The 25,770-nt window shown below is 45.3% G+C and overlaps 1 protein-coding gene across 5 annotated transcripts in view; it reads left to right on the forward strand.

Moving 5' to 3' along the window:
* Positions 1 to 19,557, forward strand: part of GCNT1 (glucosaminyl (N-acetyl) transferase 1) — a 36,691-nt gene extending 17,134 nt beyond the window's left edge. For 2 of the 5 annotated variants that reach the window (XM_008168498.4, XM_008168499.4), the window contains exons 2-3: positions 16,338 to 16,396; positions 17,078 to 19,557. In XM_008168498.4, the coding sequence (XP_008166720.2) occupies positions 17,209 to 18,498 (1,290 nt within the window). In that variant the 5' untranslated portion in view covers positions 16,338 to 16,396; positions 17,078 to 17,208 and the 3' untranslated portion in view covers positions 18,499 to 19,557. Of the gene's footprint in view, positions 1 to 7,141; positions 7,394 to 14,311; positions 14,336 to 16,337; positions 16,397 to 17,077 lie in introns of those variants that run through there. The other 3 variants (XM_065549429.1, XM_065549430.1, XM_042850575.2) reach the window with 3 other exon arrangements.
* The last annotated feature ends 6,213 nt before the right edge of the window (positions 19,558 to 25,770 follow it).

Genomic DNA, 25,770 nt, shown 5'->3' on the forward strand with positions numbered 1-25,770 from the left:
TGGGAAAGAAACTATTCAGCAAGCTATATTCTTTGTAAACGGGAGAATATGTTAAGGATATTAATAGTAACATTTAATTTTAAGGCTCTTTGGTTCTAGCCACCTGTCAGTATTCCACGGTGAAAGGTGTTTACGATGGTCTATTTTCATCTTTCTGAAGGGAAGGCAAACAGTTGTGTTTTTTTTTTTTTTTTGTAAAACTAACGCTCATGCAGCTCTATCAGTAATAGCCACACTGGGAGTGCTATTGTAGACTGGCCACTGGCATTTTTATCCTAGCACCCTAAAGTCCTGCTCTGAGTAGGTGTGAAGCTCTTGAGCAGATAAATCTTTTCTATCAACTGAAACTTGACACATGCCACTGTACTTAAATCATGTTCTTCTAGTCTTCTTGGAAGAACTGGTAATTCTTCCCTTCAAACATGTTCTACATTTCTAAGAAAACAAGCAGAAATGGTGGTTTGAGGGTAATCTGTAACAGGCTTCAGGTATTTGGTTTCTGTAGTAAATAAAAATAATCCATACTCAGTTGACATTCTCTAGACCCTAAATTCATTTGTTACATAAGAGATACCATTATTGTTTTAATTAGACCACCCTTGTAGGTCTACTAGATGTAGGTATCTGGATATGCTTCTGGTATGAATTTGCCAAATTAAAAAAAAAAAAAAAAGTTAAAACCAGATCAATGTATCACTGTCTTTGTGAATTAGTCATTTTCTTTTTAATTACCAGATATTTAATCTACTACAAGTACTGTAATCGCTTATGAAGATAATGAAGTAATATGCCACCTCATTACAGCAGTGCCTTATGTAATAATTTGCTGTTAAGTGGGGCCAAACTGTGCAGATGAGCTTCTGCAATTGAGACCATAAATTAGTAGTGTTGGTATACACTCAAGTATCAGAGGGGTAGCCGTGTTAGTCTGAATCTGTAAAAAGCAACAGAGGGTCCTGTGGCACCTTTGAGACTAACAGAAGACTTGCATCTGAAGAAGTGAGGTTCTTACCCATGAAAGCTTATGCTCCCAGTACTTCTGTTAGTCTCAAAGGTGCCACAGGACCCTTTGGTATACACTAAAGATCTATTTGGGTAACCCTCTTCTTAATCATGAAATGCTACCAAATGATGATTGTAACCAAATTTGTAAAACTTGGGAAAAGCTACAGTAAGGTGCATGTGTTCAGTAAAGATTTTATTTGTGTTTGACTGGATTTTGAAGTCCTCAGTAGTAATCTGGAATTACTTGACTGGGGGCATCTGAACTATTTTAAAGATAACTATGACAAAACTGAAGAGCTTTGTGGGAAATGGGTGGAATGCTTTTTGCCTCCAGTATTGTAATGATGGTGTAGTAGTGTAGACTTGCCCTAAGTGAGTAAGAGAAGGTGGTCCCCTGGCCCCACCTGCACTAAAGGAAACTACCATCTTTTTTTCTGAGTAGTTCTATTGAATATCTATCTTAAGTACCAAGATTGATTTCAGTAGGGCTACTCAGTGAGCAAGTTACTACTCAATGAGGTGAGCGTGTCAGAACTTGAGCCAGTTGGGAAAGGGTGGGTGGGGTGGCGAGTGCTAAATATTCCTAATGAAAATAGGAAGATGCTCTGGATAATCTAGCTGCATAATGTCTGTGAGGATTTTAGTAAGGTAGGTGGTAAATATAATTTGGGACTTGTCTACAAAAAATCACTATGTTCTGAAATCATCTTTAAGAATCAGTTATACGTTGTCTTCAAATAACGTGGCTATACACGCTAGTTGGGGTATGTCCTAATACAGCCAAAACTTTTTTAAATGGGTGCCTAAATCAAAGCTCTTATGTCCATATTCAGGCATTGAAATAGATGGCCTGATTTCTCCCCCTCCTCCCCAAAAGTATTAAACATTCAACAGCTGCCACTGACAACCTAACAATGTCAGAGCTCTGCAGAAGGATCATTTTGGAAATGGAGTGTAAGCAAAAAGGGTTACGGGGTGGCCTCTCATGAAGTACTGCAGCATCTGCTCTCTAAAGGAAAACCAATTAAATAAGGAAGGTCCCAGAAAGGGACCAAAGAAAGGGAGAAAAATGCTGATGTCAGTGGACGATGCTGTGTGTTCAGCACTTTGTCAAATGAGTCCACTTAGATGCTTAAATGTGGACTTATACTTAGGCTTTAAACAAACTCCCCCTCCCCCCAAAAATTTGAGTTTTCCACGCTTACACTACAACTGGTGTAGACTAAGCAATAGTGGATTTGACTTACTGTTCTCAGTAGACAAGTTTTTATATGTGAGACGATTGCTAAAAACATCTTTAAAAAATTAAAAATAAAATCATGTTCCTTCCCACCCCCGCACCCCGTTCTTCCTCTTTTCCCATTGCCAACTTCCACACCACACTCATAGTCTGTTTTTTAGCTTGTTTCCTTCCTGGTATCAGCTTCCACAGTGTAATAGCAAATCACTTTTTTGTTTATTGTGCAAGTAGATAGACACCCACGGTTGGCCCGTACCAGCTGACTTGGGCTCCAGGCTGTTTCATTGCTGTGCGCATTTCCGGGCTTGCTCTGTCCCCCCCCCCCCCCCCTTCCTCCCAGGGTCTTAGAGCCTAGGCTAGAGTGTGGGGGGGGGGGGGGGGTGGTCCCATACCTTGGGCTCCAGCCCAAGCCCAGAAATCTACACAGTCACCATGAATAAATTGCAAACCTGTATTTAAGTTTTTAATTACGGCTGACATTCTCATGTCTTGTGCTGGAGGCGACAATCTTCTGAAAAGTGATTACTAGCGGGAGAGAGACTTGAAGTGGGAGGCATTATGAATGGCTCTAACTAGGGCTGGGCAAACTTTTTGGCCTGAAGGCCACATCAGGGAATAGAAATTGTATGGCAGGCCATGAATGCTCACAAAATTGGGGTTGGGGTGTGGAATGAGATGAGGGCTCTGTGGGGGGCTGGGAATGAGGATTTTGGGGTGTAGGAGGGTGCTCTTGGCTGGGACAGAGGGGGATCAGGGCTGGGGCAGGTGGCTGGGGTGTGCGGAGAGGCTCAGGGGTGCAGGTGCTGAGCGACACTTACCTCAAGTGGCTCTGGGAAGCAGTGGCATGTCCCTTCTCCGGCACCTACACGTGGAGCGGCCCCCGACCCTGCTAGAGCACCGGAGCAGGGCCATGCAGCTGCTTCCAGGAGCTGTGTGGTGTGGCCTCCGACCCAGTAACCACTTCAGTTTAGCCCCATTACCTTAAAGGCATTTACTGAGTGTTTTGTATAGATTCTTACACTGTGTTCATCACCATAGTATCTGAATGCCTTCCAGCAGTGCATTGAGCAACAGGGCTAAGAACTATCACCTTTCTGTTCTCTCCTCCTTTCCCCAGTGGAAGTGTGTGCATAATAGAAACATATTTTATATCATATGTGTTTTGATTTTGGAATTTGTGTGCGCGTGTGCATAATATAAACATATTTAAAAACACATGTTGCTATCTTAGTGAAGACAAGGTCAAATAAATGTGTCTTGCACTTATTGTGGAAGGTGGAAAGGTAATGATGGTTCTTATTTCCTGTGAATATTCATTCCAAAGTCTTGGGCCAGCCCCCAAGAGAGCTCCAAAATTCAATAGATTACTTCTGTAACTACTGAATTTTTCAGTTTCTTACCAACACTTGATTGATTGAAATGGGTTAAGAACTTTAAATAGCTCTCCAAAAGGAGAGGAGGGGGGAACCTCTCTACCACATACTTTTTCAGTTTTAAACTATCATTGAAGACTTCAAACATTATCTTGCATTTCCACTCTGTTAAAAGGAAATGCTTTCTAAAGAGTCACTCTTCCTGTCTTTTTGCTTTTATGCTGTTTTGGTCTTCTTTAAAGCAATTATCAATGTATATCTAATTTGCAAAATCTATTTAGGATTAACTGTCACAAACCGGTATTATGCACAAACGTCATCATCCTTGTATTGTATGTGTGGGCTCGTGGGACCCCCACAACAAGCCGGTTCTGAGAGCGTGCGGAGTCAGTCGACGCTATGCCCGGCTCATGAGACAGCTCATGGTGTCTGACACTATCAGGTGGTCCAGAGACATTTATACAGAACACATCACAGGACGCCGTCAATACCACATTGAGGGTATGGCTACACTTGCAGCTGTACAGCGCTGTGAGTTAAACCTGTCTTTGTACAGCTGAGTAGGGAAAGCGCTGCAGTCTCTTCACATGGACAGCTGCCAGCGCACTGTCGTGGCCACATTTGCGGCACTTGCAGTGGCATTGGGAGTGGTGCATTATGGGCAGCTATCCCACAGAGCACCTCTTCCCATTCTGGCACCGTGGGTTGTGGGAAGGGGGTGGGGGGGTTGGGGCATTCTGGGTCTTGTCCCAATGCCCCGTGATGCATTGCTTCGCATCCTAGCAATCCCTGTGTTTCCGTCCACATTTGGCGCCATCTTTCAACAGTTTCTGTGCAGCACGATCTGTGTTCTGTTTCAGTCTGCGGGTAATGGAGCCTGAACTGCTGAGGAGTATGCTGACGAGTCTCGCCAGCACGTCTCGTTTGGCAGTCAAGCTATTCCTTAAGATCCCAAGTGACAGTGAGGAGTCCGATGATAGCGAGTCACATAACGCATACGACACGAAATTGCTTGTGGCATTCACGGACATGCTTAGCACCATTGAACGCCGCTTTTGGGCTCGGGAAACAAGCACTGAGTGGTGGGATCACGTCGTCATGCAAGTCTGGGATGATGAGCAGTAGCTGCAGAACTTTCAAATGAGAAAAGTCACTTTCATGGGACTGTGTGAGGAGCTCGCCCCCACCCTGTGGCACAAGGACACGAGATTGAGAGCTGCCTTGCCGGTGGAGAAGCGGGTGGCTATTGTAATCTGGAAGCTGGCAACTCCAGACAGCTACCGATCAGTCGCGAACCAGTTTGGAGTGGGAAAGTCGACTGTTGGAATCGTGTTGATGCAAGTTTGCAAGGCAATTAATCGCATCCTACTCGGAAGAACCGTGACTCTGGGTAATGTGCAGGACATTGTGGATGGTTTTGCACAAATGGGTTTCCCTAACTGGGGAGGGGCGATAGATGGGACGCATATTCCTATTCTGGCACCACCCCACCTAGCATCAGAGTACGTTAATCGGAAGGGGTATTTCTCTATGGTTCTCCAGGCGCTTGTGGATCACCGTGGGCATTTCATTGACATTAATGCAGGCTGGCCCGGAAAGGTGCATGATGCATGCATCTTTTGGAACATTGGCCTGTTCAGGAAGCTGCAGGCCGGGACTTTTTTCCCAGAGCGGAAGATCACAGTAGGGGAAGTCGAAATGCCCATTGTGATCCTCAGAGATCCCGCTTACCCGTTAATGCCGTGGCTCATGAAACCCTACACAGGGAGCCTTGACAGCAGCAAGGAACGGTTCAACTACAGGCTGAGCCGGTGCCGAATGACTGTGGAGTGTGCCTTTGGCCATTGAAAGGGCCACTGGCGATCTCTGTATGGGAAGCTGGACTTGGCCAAAAACAGCATCCCCGTGGTTATAGCCGCGAGCTGTACCCTCCATAATATTTGTGAAGGGAAGGGTGAAAGATTGTCAGGCATGGACCTCCGATGTTCAACACCTGGAGGCTGAATTTGCACAGAGCAGGGCTATTAGAGGGGCCTAGCACGGGGCTGCAAGGATTAGGGCTGCCTTGAGGGAGCAATTTGAGGCTGAAAACCAGCAGTAATGTCTGGTGCCCTGCACGGAAGTGAAGTGCAGTGGTTACAATGTCAGTAGGAATCTGTGTTTGCTAAGCTGATTTGCAGTGCCTGTTTCTTTCCTGGGCTAAGGTATCTTTTAAGGTATCTTTACTTTATGCAATAATAAAGAATGTTTTCAAAGCCAAAAAATCCATTTATTGAAAAGCAAATTCATTTATTGAAAGAAACACAACTGTTTGGGAATCAGAAAGGGCAAGAGGGTGGTGTGGGGAACAGTACAATCACAGATTTGCCTATGTCCTGTCTGGAGCACTGTGCAATGAGTGCTGCACTTCAGGATGGGTATACTGCATGGTGATGGGGGTTGAGTGCAGAGGGTAAGGGTTGTAGTTCTCAGGGCTGGTTGGTGAAGATACAGGTGTTGGAGGCAGCTGGTGGCGGTAAGAACCCGAATGTTGGGGAAAGTGGGTTGGAGGTGACATGGGGGCACAAGGGAAAGTTTTGGGACAAGGGCTGCAGGGGGGGGGGTAGTCCTCCGCCTGCATGGCTACGAGCGCCTGGATAGAGTCCGCTTGGCGCTCCATGATGCTTATCAGCTGCTCCATGCTTTGCTTCCGGTGCGCTGCATTTTCCTTGCAGATCCTGCTTTTGCTCTCCCTCCTCCTGCGCTTTTTTTATTCTCTGTAAGAGATTGATGCATCACTTCGTGCAGCATGTCTTCTTTGCTTTTTCGTGGTCTTTTCCGGAGTTTTTGCAGTCTGTCAGCCGGTGATAACACGGACAGCTGAGATCTCAAGATTGCATCTGTAAAGGCAAAATGCAACACTTAACGGAGGCAGCATTGTTTGTTTATACCAGACAGAGTAATGATTCCCCCGCACTTAAGGAGAGCACACACAATCTACACAATAGCATAATTTTCCCGTCCCAAAGAGAGCGCACATAACCCACGGGAGCCGCAAAATGGTGAGTAAGGGGGACTGATTGTTTCAGGGCTGTACTGTCCTCTGGGTTTATGTGCCTTGGGGAGAGCCAAGATCTGCAGGGAACACCTACACTGAACACTGTCCCAACATTTTCCACAGGAGTTTCCTGGAAGATATCTCACTGCAGAGGGTGACCTGGGAAGCAAGGGAGGGTCTTCTATTGCAATGCAGCTTCCGCCCTGACCCATATACAGCTTGCCTGTGTGCAGCAATGGTCCTCGCGGCACAGTGGCACGGACATGTTAGCCTGACTGGGACAAGGACCAAGGTGGCTCTCCCAATAAACCTGCGCAAGCACATTCGAAGAGATTACCGAGGCCGATTACCGCAATGTGATAGATCACATCAATGCGCTATTCCACATCTAGGCATGAAGCCCTAACCCTCCTCTCCCGAAAAATTTCCTTCCCGAAAATAAAAGCTGTTTTCCGGGAACCTGCTCTTCTGTTTGTCCTCCACCAGGTACTGGCCGCTGCGACTGGCTACCTTCCTACTGGCTTGAGAAGAGCTCCTGGCTGCATGCCTCCAGGGATTCCAGGGTATCTCCCCCCACCCCAGCACCCTCACTCCTGCTTTCCTCCTCCTCCTCCTTCCCCCACTCTGAAGTGTCCATGGTGTTGCTCGGAGTGGAGGTGGGGTCACCCCCAAGTATCGCGTCCAGCTCTTTGTAAAAACAGCAGCACCGGAGTGGCGGTTTGCCTCGCGGGCTTTGTGGTAGGCATTCCGCAGCTCCTTCACTTTAATCCTACACTGCAGTATGTCCCGGTCATGGCCCTTGATATCTGCCTGAAGGTATCGTAATTCCTACAGCTGGAGCACAGCTGGGACTGGACAGCTTCCTCCCCCCAAATGCTGATGAGGTCCAGCAACTCGCCATTGCTCCATATTGGGGCTTGTTTGGCGCATGGAGACATGGTCATCTGGAAAGATTCACTGGTAGCACTCCACACCTGGTTGAGCAAACAGGAAGGGGATTTTTAAAATTCCCAGGGAATATAAAGGGCAGGTCTGACGGTTGGTCACCTGAGGTCAGGGCAGTAGAGTTCGAACTGATGAGCAGAGTGGCTAGAACAGGCATTGTGGGACACTGCCAAATACTTCTGGAGGCCAATCCGAGTGCATTGGGTGGCCACACTGATGCCAGAGCGCAGCAGCAGCAGCGCAATACTCGCTATTCCTCTCGGGGAGGTGGAGTACAAGCAGAGCTGTAGCCACAGAGATACAGCGCTGTACATGCCTTGCCAGTGTGGACGGGGAGTGAGTTACAACACTGGGGGCAGCTTTATTGCGCTGTAACTCTCAAGTGTAGCCAAGGCCTGAGTAATCGAGACCACCAACCAGGGAAATAGCCCACTTCCTTCCCTGACGAACCAAGGGATGCACCCCACCCATGTACTCATTCGCTGCACCGATACTGACTTGGACTCCTTATACATTCCATGAGTGGCATACCCGAGCCCACTTAGCTGCTGAAACTTTTTTTTTTTTTTTTTTTTTAAATCCTCTTGCATCCCAATCTGGGTCAATGCCGGTTATGTGATATATATATATATATATATATATATATATATATATATCTTCACCCTTGCAACCGATACCTGTAATCCCTCATAACCCAAGCCTGACCCCAGATGTACAGTTCCTTCCCTCTTAACTTGTGTCTATTTAATTTTAAATATTAATTTTAATCCAAGCCACTCTCTTTTTTTGTGCGGGGAGGAATTGCAATAACCAAGCTTGTACATAAAGTCTAAGAAATTATTGGGGAAAGAGGTGGATTTAGATTTGGAGCTGCTCTGTAATTTATGTTCACCTGCTTATTTTTGTTGTATGAATATATTGATTTACCTTAATAGTCCGAGGGGGGAAATCAAGCAGGAAGGAAAAGAAAAGCTCAAGATAAACCACTTCTCAGTAAGCACGTGAGGGCTAAGAGACCATACCAGTATAGGAAAAAATCCCAGGAATGCAAGAGTGAAAGAACTCTGGTAGGTTTTAAAAGCAACACTCTCTCAAGATGGGGGTGGACATTTGGGACAACTATCCTGAAACACAGGCACCCATATGTTGCCAAAACAAAAAATGCTGCCAGACTGGGTAGCTGCTGAGTGAAATTGACATAATTTTTGACAGTTTCACAACTGCTGGTCAGTGGTGGGTGCCATAAAACTAAAGAATTATGTTAATTTCACTCCACAGTTGCCAGGTCTCCTATGTTGCCATGTGCTCTGCCCCAGGCCTGGGACCCCTGGACTCCTGGGCCAGATGATTCACCGGGCTGCAGGAGTTGGCCAGTCAAAGGAGCAAGCTGTCTGAGGAGTCTAGAAACCTTGATCTCTCTGGCCAGCCTGCATGGTAGGGCTGCCTTGGAGCTGTAGATTTGGAAAGCCACCCCAAACTTTCCAGGCTGCTGGCTCTGTGGCAGGGAGCTCAGAGGCTCTGAGAGCCCCCAGGACTTGCAGGCTCCCAGCTCTGCAGCAAGGATAGGATAGTTCCTGAGCTGCAGGGCTGCCCCGAAGCTGCATACCCTAGCAGCCCTGGTCCCTAGCAGGCCACCTGCAAAACAGAATAGGTTCCATCAGAATTTTTTCTAACCTGAAATGTTTTCACAGAACACTTCAGGTTGGACAAAAGTAAGGGTGGCATGGTATGGTGTATTGCCATCCTTCCTTCTGCACTGCTGCTGGTGGTGGTGCTGCCTTCAGAGTTGGGCAGCCAGAGAGTAGTGGCTGCTGGCTGGGAGGCCAGATTGTTGGGGCTATGAACAGCCAAACCCCAGCACAAATTAAGCCCTGAACATTGCTATTCTTAAGCTATATGAAAGAAGTATATGCATTGCATAAGTTTTTGAGGACAACTTTAAATACTAAATTGTTGATCCTGCCCGCCAATATACTGGCCCATGGTTTTTTTAAAAAAAGAGAAACAAAAACACTACCTTTCTTGTTGCCAAACTACAAGCATGAGACAAAGGCGAAGGCAGCAAGGCTCCTTGAAACCTATGAAAGTTGTGGAGTTGCTACAAAAACCAAAACGCTTACTATGTGACTTTGGAGAGGGAAAAATTGCTTCCCTTTATTTTGTTCTTTCAGTGACCTCTCAAAACATTTAGTCAAATAACTTGCTGTTTTTTGCTAATTTTGTTCAGCTTAATACTGAGTTGTTAAAATACTTATCTTCTCTTGAAGAGGCAGAGGCCATATCTAAATATACTGGTTCAGAAACTAATTTTTGGTTAAGTTGTGATTTTTATTAAGAAGGGGAAAAGCATCCTGTCATAGATGATTTATATTGATATAGTTTATTCCTCTTCCGATACAAGAATAAGGTATAACTGGTATAAAGCACCTTTATACTAGCAAAACTGCATCCACGCTAGAGGGTTATAACAGCGTTCACACTAGGAAGATTGTACCACTTGAACACTGGTATAGTTAAAGCAGTACCACTTTCTGTGTGGACAAGCCCTGATGATGAATCCTTCCGAAAATGTCACCTGCTTTTTTTCCATTCTCTCTACTCCCCAAAGAAGAGTAATTTCTTTTGACCTAAGGTGTTAATGTGCTAACTGACAGCAACCTTAGTTAAAGAGGTTTTTTTGGGTTGGCAGGTAAAACTGTACAATTGTAAAACAGTTGGAGGTAGGTCAACCTAATCTAAATGAAGTTTCTAATTTTATCTCTTACTCAAACATAGTCACTGCTGAAATTTTATGTTCAAAGTTGCTTAGGTCTTGTCTACATTACGGTTTTGTTGGCAAAAGGCAGCTTTTGCCAACAAAACAGTGGAGGTGTACACACTACAAGGTTACTTTTGGCCGCAAAACTCTGCTGTTTTGCCAACAAAATTAAAACCCCCTCAATGAGAGGCATAGAGCTTTTTGCAGCGAAGTTAAAGAAACAAAGCATCAGTGTAGATGCTACCGTTATGTTGACATAACTGGCCTTCCACAATGCCTGCCGCGACCATTCTGTTCATTATTTTGAACTTGGCTTGGCAGCCCTGTAGGCATGCACCCCTCCCCTTTCAAAACTCTGGGAAGCTTTGACATTCTCAGCATGGAGAGCTCACAAACTGCTGAGGGTGCTGCTCCTGGCAGCTGAGGAGGCTGTGGGAAAACTCTGAAGGAACCATTAATGTGGAATTGCAGGCTGGCAGGTAGAATGGGCTGCTGCTGTGCATGGTGGGAGGGGGGGCGACAGAGGGTGGAGAGACGGCTCTGTCTGCTGTCTGAACTTAAAGAAGTAGCATGCGGACACTCTCTTCCCCCAACACATGCTCTGTTTCTGTCAATCCTCCCCACATACACTTCAAATGAATCTAGTAGGATGCCAGTGAAACAGTGCAGGTTTATCAATCGCATCATGTGACACTGTACCTGCCCCATGAGGCATTGCAAAACCTTCCCAAAGTACCGCGCCGCCAGTTGCACAGTGGGATAACTACCCACAGTGCACTGCTCTCTGTCTTGATGCAAGAGCTGCTAGTGTGGATGTGTTCTGCCTACACCAGGACCATAGTGTGGACATGCAACAGCACTTCAATTAAAGCGGCATAATTTTTGTTGTCAAATCTCTGTAGTTTAGCCATAGCCTTATATTCCTACTATGTAGTTGCCCTTGTCCTAATCCTGCAGTATAGTACATGTTCTGTCTTTGCCCTGAAATGTGTCTTGTTCCTCAACAAATGTCTTGATCCCTCTTCCCTAGTTAGTGTGGCAGAGATTCTGACTAGAATTTTGTTCTCGCCTAAATATGGCAACTTCCTTGGTCACACTTCAACCAGCTGGTACTAGATTGGTCCTTAGTGTCCTAGCAAAATCCTTTGCCAAATGAAAGGCCAAATTTCTATTCCCCTGGCTGCTTTCAGAGTTCTCTCAGATTATTTGATAGAGTAGTTCTTCTCCCCCCCCCCCCCTGCTTTCAACAAGTTGTATTTTTGGGGGGCATAAGTGGGGGGGGGGGCAGAAATTTAATGCCCCAGCAACATTAACTTTCCACTTTCAATCTACAATGTCCTCTTTCTATTACTGAATTTCATTGCAAGTGTTGCATCAAAATATTTCTCCCAGAATCAAATGAGTGGCTGTTAGTTTTTCTTTTAGTAATCTGCTTCCTTTGGATGCTTAGCACATTTGTAAACCACCCATGCCTCTGAAGTAATAGAACATGTTTCCCTCTCAGAATTTACTCTTCATAACCTTCTGATATTTACCTTAGGGCTAGCCTAAGCTGGCAATGTTAAAGCGCTGCCTCTGCAGAGTGCTGGGAGAGAGCTCTTCCAGCGCTCTTAAAAAATACACCTCCGCAAGGGGGCGTAGCTACCAGTGCTGAGAGCCTGGATCCCAGCGCTGGTGCACTGTCTACATTGGGGCTTTACAACACTGAAACTTGCTGCACGCAGGAGGGTGTTTTTTCACACCGCTGAGCAAGAAAGTTGCAGCACTGTAAAGTGCCAGTATAGGCAAGCCCTTCTGTTACATTTTATCTATATTGCTGTTAGCTGGACCAGAGACTAGACTATACCAAAACCTATACACAGGGCCGGCTCCAGGCACCAGCTTAGCAAGCAGGTGCTTGGGGCGGCCACTCCGGAGGGGAGCAGCACGTCCAGCTATTCGGCGGCAATTCAGCAGCACTCCCTCACTCCCGCTCGGAGCGAAGACTCCTGCCAAAGTGCCGCAGATCGCGATTGTGGTTTTGGGAGGGGCGCCTGCTTGGGGCGGCAAAAACCCTGGAGCTGGCCCTGCCTATACAGCACTGAGAGTATTTGGGAAGAGCTGATCAGAAACAATAAGCTACATTGCTACAAACCCTATAGAGAAACTTGACACTCTATATGCTAATCAGAATGGCAGAGTTTCACACCTCTTTATACTCATGTGAATGATTGCACAAGTGCAAAGTAGTAGAGATTTGAGACCTTTGGGCTTCACTGAGTGAAGAAGGCAGTCTTATTTCTCTGATTGCCTTCATTCTATGAAGGGAACCATATAGAGCCCTTGTGCAGAAACTTGTGATAAGCAGTAATGGATCCTGGGAAACTTTCTGTAGAAAAGTACCTTGAACAAAAGAGTAAGAAAAGATGCCACCTCTACACTATACATTTATATCCATATAACTAAGTCACTCAGGGGGGGGTGGGTGTGTGTGTGTGTGTGTGTGTGTGTGTGTGTGTGTGTGTGTGTGGAAAAAAAAAAAAAAAAATCCTCGCCCCTGAGTGAAGCAGTTACACTAAGGGCTGGGTAGGTGTAACAGCACTATGTCAATGGACAATCTTCTCTGAGCTACTGCTTCCCATGGAGGTGGATTAATATGTGGATGGGAGAAGCTCTCCTGTCAGCAGAGTAGCATCTTCACTGAAGCACTACATCAGTGTATCAGGGGGGTAGCCGTGTTAGTCTGTATCTACAAAAACAACAAGGAGTCTGGTGGCACCTTAAAGACTAACAGATTTATTTGGGCATAATGCATCCGAAGAAGTGAGGTTTTTACTCACGAAAGCTTATGCCCAAATAAATCTGTTAGTCTTTAAGGTGCCACCAGACTCCTTGTTGTTTTTTTAGAGGGTCCTGTGGCACCTTTAAGACTAACAGAAGTATTGGGAGCATAAGCTTTCGTGGGTAAGAACCTCACTTCAAAGTAAGGTTCTTACCCACGATAGCTTATGCTCCCAATACTTCTGTCAGTCTTAAAGGTGCCACAGGACCCTCTATTGCTTTTTACATCAGTGTAGCTGCACTGCTGCAGCATTTGAAGGGTAGACCTGCCCTAAGAAACTGATGTAAAGGGCTTTAATGTTATGGGAGTGATTGATAGCAGTTCTGTGGGTTAAACCTACTGCTTCCCTTCACCTTCCCTCCTCCCACCCTCTTTAGGAAGATGGGAAATCTCCTTTGTAATCCTACTCTACACAACTATGTACAAGTGTGGAGACCCTTGTGGATGAGTGGAACAGCTGTGTCACACCACCAGTATGAAGAGCTGTAGACTTTATTTTTGTCTGTTTATAAAGCCAGCTCTTTGCTTTATGAACAGCTACTGTAGACACTAGATGGAAACTGACCCAAAGAGTCACCATCTTGTTTAATTTCCCTACTGCAGAATAGAGAGTTCATAGCTAATTTGAGTTTGCAGAAAACTATTTTAACTGTTATATAGATGGTTGCACATCTGAGGAGGCACGGATGTGTGTCAGATGAGTTATTTAAATAAGAGTATGAAACTACTGCTGTTTAAATTCAGAGGACACAGTATAAGTGTGTACATGTAGTTGGAGTGAGCGATTTCTAGTCCAATTCCATGTCGTTCTACTACCATGAAGGAAAATCTGACCCAGAGCACTTATTTCCTATAAAATTTTATATAAACACTCAACTGCAAATGCAGTGGGACTAATGAATTGTTGTGCAATTCATTTAGTTTGGAGGATGATGGAATCCTAGTAGTCAGCATGGAGAGTAGCATTGGTCCCTCAAACATTTTGTTTTTTGGCTACGTACAAGTGGCCTAATAAGAGCAAACTTTACTTGGTTATTCCCTCTGCTCCAGCACTCTACCTGACTGCTATCTATTTCCTCTCCCTTGATGCAGAATGAAACTTCTCTTGCTGCCTGGAGCTACCACTACTTTAATCTCTTCAATGTCACTTTGCAGCGTGAGTCTGCTGTCCTGTAGATTTGCTAACTCTCTAGTTTTGTTGTCACGTGCTGCTAATTTAAACATTTTTGACTATACATTGAAGAAACTACCTAGAATACATCACTGGGGGGGGGGGGGGGGAAGGAACGCGGGGGTCAAGACTGCTTCTGAGAATCATGATCTGGGCTGCAACTAGTAAGCATCCCCAAATGAAGACTGACAGGCATCACCAAGTAAGCTTAGAAGCCACAGTTTGAGAATCCTATTATTAAAAATTCGTACTGAGCAGGTTACAGAAAAACAGGCTTAATGAAGTTCTTGGGTTATGGAAATCTCAAGCCTTGATCATTTTTCTGTTTAAAATTCAAAAACAAATTGTTAGAAGATCTTCCAGAGTGCTCTCGAATAGTAGTTAGTAAAAAGTTTTAATGCTTTAGTTTCCAGATTGAAATATTGGCACGTGTTCTCACTGAAAATTATGGACTCCCATCACCATCCCTCCATATACATTGAGCATTTTGCTTCCTATTAAATAAAGCAGTGGTTCTCAAACTGTGGGTTGGGACCCCAAAGTGGATCACGACCCCATTTTAATGGGGTCACCAGGGCTGGTGTTAGACTTGCTGCAACCTGGGGCCAAAGTCCAAGCCCCACCGCCCAGGACTGAAGCTGAAGCCCATGTCCCACTGTCCAGGGCCAAAGACCACGGTCGTCCACCCTAGGTGGTGGGGCTCAGACTACACTCCCCTGACCCTTTGGCTTTGCAATCCCCCCCGCCCCCGCACCTGAATGAAAGTTTGAGAACCCCTGAAATAAAGTACATGAAGCTAAAACCTGAATGTTCTTTAGAGTTAATTAAATGATGTATTTAAAAGTAGAAGTGGCTATTTAGCATGTTAGATGCAACATAATTGTTTATAGCCTCCACTGTCTTATTTACTGAGTTTGCATTATTTTTCCCTTTCATGCTGTCTCAATATTGTTTACATGTAAGCCTGGAAGGGGAGGTAGAGAGAAGAAAGAAAAGGAAAAACAAAGTTTTTGACCAAATGTAACTTTTAATTTTTTGCAAGCATATTTGTGAATACAAATAAAGTGCCACTCTTAAACTATTACCTGTTTAGTTGATAAAGGGTACGTCTTCACTACCCGTCGTATCGGCAGGTAGCAATCTATTTATCCGGGATCGATGTATTGCGTCTCGTTAAGACGCGATATATCTATCCCCGAACGTGCTCACCGTCGACTCCGGAACTCCACCAGAGCAAGCGGCGGTAGCGCAGTCGATGGGGGAGCCACGGCCATTGATCCCGCACCGTCTGGACTCCAGGTAATTCGATCCAATATACTTCGACTTCAGCTACGCTATTCACGTAGCTGAAGTTGCGTATCTTGGATCATTTCCCCCCACGCACCCCCCAGTGTAGACCAGCCCCCAGATTCCAGAGATTCTTGGCAAACTCTTCTGGGCAGTTATACATCTGCAGATGTCTCCAGATTCTGTCCATCTATATACAAGACTCTTCAGTCAAATTTTCTATAAAAATACATAATGGAGAATGTTCACATGGGTACGGGTTAAGATATTTTAATTAAGAGCTAATAGACATAAAATATGTACTGTACATTACAGGTGAATACACAGATATATACCATAGTGCTTTGAATTTATAACAAACTCAGATTTTCATTTATTTCGTTCTTAGCGTATTGGATATTTCATATGAAATCCATGTAGTTGAAATTAGGGCTATTCCTATATTTCTGACAACATTATACTTCTCTCAACACTCTGTAGTCCATGCTTATCTAGTAGCCAGCTCTCTAACAACTAAGTAAGCTGTCTTATGCATAGAGTGATATGAAAAACAGTTTCCAAAGTGCAGTTTAAATACCTGTTTAAAAATAGACCACAAAAATAGCAATACCATGTCAACTAGAGAGCTGTCTTCAGGAACTCTCTGAAAGCTAGATGACTATGTAACACTACATTATTTTTTTCCCCTTCTCTTTTTCAGATCTTTCCTGAAAGAAGCTCTAGGGTCACATCACTACTCATTCTTCAGTATGTTTAAGGGTCTGTATCACAAGAATAAAATGCTGAATGTGCATGTGGGCTGCATTTCAAATGAGAGGATGAAGTGTGAATAGTTTCCCCAGTAAATGAGTTGTAAATTGAAATGCCAACAAATCTTTGGAGTGTGTAAAATGTCCCTGTTAAATTCAGGTTGGAATATTTACTATACGTACTTAAGCTACTAACACTTCACATTCTCTGTATTGCACAAAACCCCAATTAGATGAAATAATTTAGCGAACCAATATGGGTGAACCAGTTCTGTCTAGGGGACAAAACAATTTTCTTCCTATTGCATTTTAAAATGCCAACATTTTTAAAAGGGATTCAGTGGATCTAAGTAATCTATCTTAGACCAGCCATACCAGAATTAACACACTTCATCCAATAATGCAATAGAAAAGATGGTATGAGGGGAAAATTAACATTTGAATTGAAGCTTCAATACTAGAGCTGGTCATAAAATGGGAAAACAGTTCCATGAAAACTCAAACTATATCTAAACTTTCAAAAGTCTAAACTTTGACCACCCTATTCATTACATTTTCTAAATTTCAGGAAACTTTTAACTAAACCATTCACCATTAAAGCAAAGACTTTTAAAAGCCACTGGTAAAATGTAGAATTGAATTGCAGAATAACTGTACTTATTAGAAATAACTTATTTTATTTTTGTTTTAGGGCTTTTCCTCCAGTGTCCAGTGCATATACGCACACTTTTGAGAAATGAGAACAGATGACTCTGAAGCTGTTGAAGTGGGTTTGAGATCATGAGTACAAAGAAGCTTTGTTTAGCCAAGTGAAGGTATCTGATGTCTGAAATGCTGAGAAGAAAATTTTGTTTTTGTCATATTTTACGCTTTAGGCACCTCCTTGTGATACTTCTGACTTTAGTGGCCTTTTCGGTTCTAAAAAATAACCAAAAGCCGGACTTCTTGAATCACAGACATCTAGAGCTGACTGGTGAAGATCCTACCACTAATATTAACTGCTCTAAGATACTGCAGGGTGATATAGAGGAAATTCAAAAAGTAAAGCTTGAGATGTTAACTGTGACATTTAAGAAACGCCCTAAGCTAACAGCAAGTGATTACATTAATATGACAACAGATTGTGCCTCTTTTACCAAGATGCGGAAATATATTATGGAACCTCTCAGTAAAGAAGAAGCTGGATTTCCAATTGCCTATTCAATAGTGGTATATCACAAAATAGACATGCTTGATAGACTTCTAAGATCAATCTATGCTCCTCAGAATTATTACTGCATTCATGTTGACAAAAAGTCTCCAGAATCTTTTCTGGCAGCAGTTAAGGGAATTGTGTCCTGTTTCAATAATGTCTTTATTGCCAGCCAATTGGAGAGTGTAGTGTATGCTTCGTGGAGCAGGGTACAGGCAGACCTCAACTGCATGAAAGATCTCTACAGGAGAAGTACAAACTGGAAATATTTGATAAATCTTTGTGGTATGGACTTTCCTATTAAGACCAACCAGGAAATGGTGGAGAAATTGAAAGCCCTAAAGGGTGAAAACAGCTTAGAAACTGAGAAAATGCCTTCCAGCAAAGAAATACGATGGAAAAAACACTATGAAATTGTTGATGGTAAGCTAAAGAACATGGGAATAGACAAACAACCTCCACCTCTTAGTACACCTGTTTTCTCTGGCAGTGCCTATTTTGTTGCTAGTAGGAGATTTGTAGAGTATGTGCTAGACAACAGCAAAATCCTTGAATTTATTGAATGGGCTAAAGACACTTATAGCCCTGATGAATACTTGTGGGCTACTATTCAAAGAATCCCTGAAGTCCCAGGGGCAGTTTCTTCTAGTGACAAGTATGATGTTTCTGACATGAATGCTCTTGCCAGGTTTGTGAAGTGGCATTATTTTGAAGGGGATGTTTCAAAAGGTGCCCCCTATCCTCCGTGCAATGGAATTCATGTGCGCTCTGTGTGTGTGTTTGGTGTGGGAGACTTGAACTGGATGTTACAGAAACACCACCTATTTGCCAACAAGTTTGATACTGATGTTGACCCCTTTGCAATTCAGTGCTTGGAAGAATATTTGAGAAAGAAAGCTTTGAATCAACACAAAAATTAAAATGCTATCTTGTGTATGGTATGACAGCTTCACACCGATAAGGCTGTCATGCAGATAAAATATTAAGTATGTAGTGATGATTTACTAGTGTGTTGCACCTTATTCATCGCCTGGTATGAGCATCAGAAACTCCACTTGGGGTATATATGAGATGTTCGTTCAATTGAGCCTCACCTAACTACTTTTTTCCCTACAAATTTCCATACCACATACTCTATTATTGGAAGAGGTCCAAGCCTCAAAATGCATATTTGGGGTCAAGAGAGTAGGTCCAGCTATTCTTGTGTAACATTTCAATATTAGCCTTTCAGGGTTTTTTGATCTCTGCTACTATTCAATCCAAAGACTTAAAAACCAGAACCCCCTGATCTTGTGTGGCCATAACTAAATCCTTTTTCATAATCTTAAATTACTGTTGGGCAAGGGGTGGAGAAAAAGCTAGACAGAGCAAACATGTAGATGCAAAAGGATCTCAGGGAATGCATATCAGGAATTCTTTAAAAAAACAGTTAAAAGGGAATTGACCAATATGCCAATGTTAAAGCTTTTGCAGTGGTTCCACGTGTATTCTGGGATACATACTTCTGAATCCTCTTTTCAGAAAACTTTGAATTTAAGTTGAAATATTCACCAACCAGCTAAAAGGCTTTGTTTAAAGTACACTTCTTACAGTAATGTTTTGTGTGCTTGTTTTAGTTTGTTAAACTTTAAAATAGTTTTAACAATTAGATTTTAATTTCAGAGATGACATTTATAGCTCTAATCTGCAATGTCCATCTTCTCAGGGGAATTTATTATTCTGGGTCTGTTAGGATATAAATGCTGATATCAAGTTTATTTTGGTGCATAATGTCACTTTTCTACACTTGTAATTTTTTTTAATTAGTTGATGAGGATTGAATTGAAATTCTTTTATGTTGCAACTCTAACTGGCAGAGCAGAGCTGCTGGGCTCAACTTTCAGAAAGAGGTAATGTACATCAGTCTACCCACTTGTATTCCAGAACATTTAAACATTTACTGAATATCCAGAAAAATAAATTTATTTTTCTAAATTAAACTGTTTTCTCTTGACACTTGAAAGTCCTCTCTCTTAAAGCACTGTCAAAATATAACTCACTGTGATAGTTATATTTGTTAACTTGGGGCCAAATCATGCTGTGACTGGCTCAGGTAGGTGGCCACCAGTCAGAGTAAATTCAGTGGGGCTACTTCTGGGAGTAGAATGGAGGATGTAACAGGACTGACATAAAAGTAGTTAACCTTTTAGTCCTAACTCTTGAAACTATTTCCAAACTTCTTGGGATGAAGAAGAGATGGTAGCCTAGACTGAAGCTTAGTATGCAGTGGGTTGTACACCAATAGTAAGAGATTAAAGTTAAAAAATGTGTATATACTCTTTATGGTTTTGATCCTTTAAATATGTGCAGATGAATAACATTACTCATGGGAGGAGTTCTATTGAAACAGGTGTTGCTGTTTGTGTGTGTAACTATGGGCTTGGGTACACTTACAGATGTAGAGAGCTGGGAGTTAAACCAGCCTTCGGAGACCGCAGCGGGGAAAACGCTGATGTGTATTTACACTATCAGCTGCAAGCACCCTGGCGTGGCCACATTAGCAGCTCTTGCAATGCCACAAAGCAGTGCATTGTGGTAGCTATCCCAGTGTGCAAGTGGCTGCAGCATGCTTTTCAAATGGGGGGGGGGGGGGAGTCGAGTGTGACAAGGAATGTGTTGTGTGTATGTGGGGGAGAGACAGTGTGTTTTGGGGGGCAGAGAGTGTGCCAGCATGCTGTCTTGTAAGTTCAGACAGCAGCAGATTCCCCCTCCTCCCCGCCTCTCTCTCTCACACACTCACAGCATTCCACAGTAATGGTTTGCTTTGTGTCCCAGAGGAGATAAGTATGCCGGCAGTCAGAAATGGAGCTCTGAAAGGGGATATCTGTATGCCTGCAGCAGAGTTCAAAACAATGAGACAAGTGGCCACTTGACTTCAGGAGATTATGGGATGTTTCTGGAAGCCAATCACAGCATAGTAATACAACACGTCATCCACACTGACACCAGTGTGGCATAACCAGGTTCTAAGTGCAGGGGGAGCAAACCTAAAAAAGGCGGCCCCCCCCCCCCCCCTTGGCTCCTCCTCTGGCCATGTCCCCCTTGGCTTCTCTGGCCGCTCTGTGCCCCCTCCTTGCCTGGCTCCTCCAGCTGCACCGCACTGCTCCTCCTCTGGCCACGCCCCCCCCTTGGCTGGCTCTTCCAGCTGCACCGTGCTGCGCCCCCCGCCCTTGGCTTCTCCGGCCACGCTGCAGCCATGCTATGCCCCCCCCTCAGAGGGGCTCAGTCGGGGGGGGGGGGGCGGGTGTGAGGAAGGGGTGGCAGGCGGACGCTGCTCACTTCTCCTGGGGGTTCGGGGGAGCAGAGCAGTGGGGGCGGGCAGCAGCTGGCGAGATCCCCTCTCCCCGGCAACTTCCGGCTTCCCTCGGCCCGGGTAGCCTTGCTAATGCAGGAAGCTGCGGGCTGCCCAGGCCGAGGGAAGCAGGAAGCTGGCGGGGAGAGGGGATCTACCCGCCAGCTGCGGAGTGCTCGGCCGCCAAGCCCTGAGCTGCTGCAGGAGGCGGTCGCGGCGATGTTGGGGCCGCGCTGAAAATGGGGCGCGATGGCAGAGGAGCCGGCTCCTCAGCCATGCCTGCCCCCCCCCCCCCATGACTCCTCCAGAGTCCGGCAGTGCTGCCCACCCCCCCCCCTTGCCTGCAGGAGCCTAGCGCCGGCCCGACAGGCACCGCTTTTGGAAAAATGTGCTGAGGGGAAGCAGCTGTTTCCCCTGAACCCCCCCAGCTATGCTCCTGACCGACACCCAGGCATTTCAGCCAGGGTGCAGCAAGCTTTATGCTTCTCATGGAGGTGGATTACCAGGAGCGCTCCAGCTGCAGAGTCCAGGCACTCTAAGTGCCTTGCCAGGGTGGACACCTCAGGAGTTAGGGTGCCCAAGGCTGATTTAATGCGCTCTAACTTGCAAGTGTAGCCAAGCCCTTAGCTGCATACTTGTTTGCAAAATTATACCCTATGACATCAGAACTAGGGCTGAGAAACCTGCTGTGGAGAAAGTGATTAAGGAAGATGGAACACAAGGTATAAATAAATCAAAAAATTTCTGAGATGTAGGAATAGGAAGAAACACTTCAGGTGCCTTTTGGGGACACACTTCATTTTGGTAAAGACAGTTCAATCTTAAGTACTGGATCTGTCTTCCAAAGGGACCTGCAACAACTTTGAATGCTATCAGAGTAAAGTTCTAGCTGTTGTTTTAGGCCTTACTAGAGACAAAAAAGCAGCTATTGTGGTAGACATGACAAAAGCAAGATTGTAGACTACACTCAAACTCCTTGAATGTAAGCACTGCCTTGGTGTTAAAACTCAAACTATTCCTTAGTGCTGCTTTTACTGTAGTCTGATAAATTGGATAAAGACAGTTGTGAAATGTTCTCCATTCAGTACCTATCTATTGTCTAAAACGATCATTTAATTCTTTGGAAACATCTTTATATAGTTGCATTTTAACATGGGAATTCCACTTCCCCATCTAAATTAAAGATAAAGGCTACGGGTGTTTAGGCCATATCCTGTAACCCACTTAAAATATTAATCTCTACTTCACATGAAAAGAGCAAAATATTTAATTTGATTTCTCTTTCCTTGTCCTTCCAAACATGAATCTATTTCTAAGCATCTGCAATGTTGTTACCTCTGTCAATTTTAATCAAATACTAGATTTAGCCCATTGCCATACACAGTGAAAACTCCAATATCCTTTTTTTAAAAAAAACAGAAGTAACTGATATTTCTTTTAGCACTAAAATAAGTTGCCCCTGGCTTCAAAACTTCGGGTTAATCACTGCTTCAGGTAGGGTTGCCAGGTTTCTGGTTTTCTAATGGAATGCCAGGTCAAAAAGTGACCCTGGCGGCTCCAGTCAGCACTGCTGACCAGGCCATTAAGTCAGGTTGGCGGGGCTGGCAGGCTCCCTACCTGGCTCCGTGCGGCTCCCCAGAAGTGGTGATGTCCCTCAGCTCCTAGGTGGAGGCGTGGCCAGGGAGGGGTGACACCTGCATGCGGAGACCGGGTGCAGAGCCACCAGGCCACGCCTCCATCTGGGAGTCAAGGGCCATGTCTCTGCTTCCAAGGAGCCCCCTGAGGTAAGCACCACCTGGACCCACATCTCCTCCCATACTCCAATCCCCTATCCTGAGCTCCCTCCCAGAGCCTGCATCCCTTCCTGAGCCCCCTCCTGCACCCAAACTCCCTCCCTGAGCCTGAGCCTCCTCCCACACCCTGAACCCCTCATTTCTGGTGTTACCTAGAGTCTGTACCCTGAGCCCATACCCCCTCCTATACCACAACCCCCTGCCTCAGCCTAGAGGTGCTTCCCACACCCAAAACTTCTCAGCCCTGGCCCATTCCAGAGCCCCCTCCTGCATCCTGAACCCCTCATTTCTGGCCCCACCCCAGAGCCTGCACCCCCAGCCGGAGCCCGCAACCCCAGCCAGAGCCCAGTGAAAATGAGTGAGAGAGAGGGGGAGAGCGAGCAACAGAGGGGGGAGGGATGGGGTGAGCAAGGGGCGGGGCCAAGGGTGTTTGGTTTTGTGTGGTTAGAAAGTTGGGAACCCTAGCTTCAGGGACTGTTATATGTTCTTGGGGAGGCTGGTACAGCTAGTCTATAAGTAGCTAATCTTCCATTACAAACGTAAGCTGAAAACAAGCCAAAAGTGGCTCTAAAGTATACTGCAATGGTCTCAGTTGACCAGTTCCATGGAGGATTTAATCAAACAAAAAGCTGCAAGAAAAAGGCAACAAATCAGAGTGGATCAGACTGGATTCTGTACTAATCTGTATACAGTACAACAAGAAATGACTGACATTATTTTACAGCTGTTTGCAAACGTTTTATTCTTCAGCAATTAATGTACTGTAGCAATCCCATTTAACACATGTGGGTCCTTAGGAAAGACTGAGTTGAAATATGCTATGTGAGCCAAAAACAAAAATAAATAAAGCCAAAGCTTAATTATTTGCATTAGCTGCATGTGTGGTGAAACTGCAACGCTGTTTCTGATTGAATTCACGTGCATGCTTTCAACTTTAGTTGCAAGAGCCTAGACCAGTGGTGGGCAACCTGCGGCCCGTCAGGGTAATCCGCTGGCAGGCCCCAAGACAGTTTGTTTACATTGACCAGCACGTCCATGCCACTTCCCGCAGCTCCTATTGGCCGGGGACGGCGAACCGTGGTCACTGGGAGCTGCAGGCAGCCGTGCCTGCGAACAGTCAATGTAAAACTGTCTCATGGCCCGTCATGATTGGCTGCATGCAGCCTGTGGGCCACACGTTGCTCCCCACTAGGGTTAGCATACGTCTCGTTTTTCCCGGACATGTCCGGCTTTTCGGCAATCAAACCCCCGTCCGGGGGGAATTGCCAAAAAGCCGAACATGTCCAGGAAAATGCCGGCCGGGCACTTCCCCTCCCGCGGCGGCTCTGCTCCTCCCCTGACTCTTCGGCTCTGTTTAAGAGCCGGGCTGCGCGAGCGCTATGGGCTTCAGACAGCCCCCTTGCCTCCGGACCCTGCGCCGCCGGCCAGGCACTTCCCCTCCCGGGCTCCGGCGGCGCAGGGTCCGGAGGCATGGGGGCTGCCTGAAGCCGGTAGCGCTCGGGCAGCTCGGCTCTTAAACAGAGCCGAAGAGTCAGGGGAGGAGCAGAGCCTCCGGCCGCGGCGGCTCTGGTCCTCCCCGACTCTGTGGCTCTGTTTAAGAGCCGAGCGCTACGGGCTTTGGACAGCCCCTATGCCTCCGGACCCTGCGCGTCCGGAGGCATAGGGGCTGCCTGAAGGCCAAGCGCTACCGGCTTCACGGTTTGCTGGGCAGCCCCCAGACCCTGCGCCCCCGGCTGGGCGCTTCCCCTCCCGGGCTCCAGCTGCTCTGGGGAAGCGCCGACCGGGGGCGCAGGGTCTGGGGGCTGCCCGGCAAACCGTGAAGCCGGTAGCTCTCGGGCAGCCCTTTCCGCGTGGCTGGGAGTGGGAGGGAGGAGGGGGCAGGGGTGGGAAATGGGCGGGACCAGGGCCTCATGGAGGGTCCTCCTTTTTTTTATTTGTGAAATATGGTAACCCTAAAAAGAAGAACAGGAGGACTTGTGGCACCTTAGAGACTAACAAATTTATTAGAGCATAAGCTTTCGTGGACTACAGCCCACTTCTTCGGATGCATATAGAATGGAACATATATTGAGGAGATATATATGTGTGTGTATATATATCTCCTCAATATATGTTCCATTCTATATGCATCCGAAGAAGTGGGCTGTAGTCCACGAAAGCTTATGCTCTAATAAATTTGTTAGTCTCTAAGGTGCCACAAGTCCTCCTGTTCTTCTTTTTGCGGATACAGACTAACACGGCTGCTACTCTGAAACTTTTCATGGTAACCCTACTCACCACTGGCCTAGATTCCCCTGTAGGCAGCATTTTCTAGGGAGCTGAGTTACTTCCAGTAGCTGGGGCTTTAAGAAAAATACCAAACTGCAAGACAAAATTGCAAGAGTTGGCAACACTGAAAGCTCAGTCCAGAAACCTGCCACCCTCACCAGCTACTGCTGCCATCCCCATCAAAAGAATCTTCAATTTGTTCATATGTTTGCTGCTTCTGTCTAACATCCATGAATATGAAAAATGCTTTTCCCTAGTGCTCCACTTTTTCATCTTTGATATTTCATCTTCAAACTTGGCTTGACGTTTGAGTTACTTTAAAGAAAACTGGCTTGGTCAACTTTAAAAGTAATGAATGTTTGGAGGTAGCAATTTTCATATGCTTGTACTAACCTTTTCACCAATAGACCTTGTAAGCAGGATAGCTTTAGTTCAGGCAAACTGAATGCTTCCTCTGACTCCAGGTTTCTTCCCAGGCAAACAAAAATGCAAAAAAACTTCAATACATAGTGCTAGTTTCTAAGGCAGAAGCCTTGAGTACTCAGACTGGAGTAACTAATTGGCTGTCTTATTTTGGAATCTTGTAGAACAAGCTTTTTCAAAAGCACATTCGTGAGTTAGGTGCACAGGTTCCATTTACTTTCAATGGGATGTGTGCTCCTTTAGGCACTTCTGAAAAATCCCATTTATACTTCACCTACTAGTGTTAAATTAAATGACCGCCCTTCCCAATATTAATGTATTTCTACTGTAACTATAGAAATAGAACAGATAAATAACTATATAGTGACAAAGTATAA

Source organism: Chrysemys picta, chromosome 6 (assembly GCF_011386835.1).
Source record: "Chrysemys picta bellii isolate R12L10 chromosome 6, ASM1138683v2, whole genome shotgun sequence".
NCBI classification, from domain to species: Eukaryota; Metazoa; Chordata; order Testudines; family Emydidae; genus Chrysemys; species Chrysemys picta.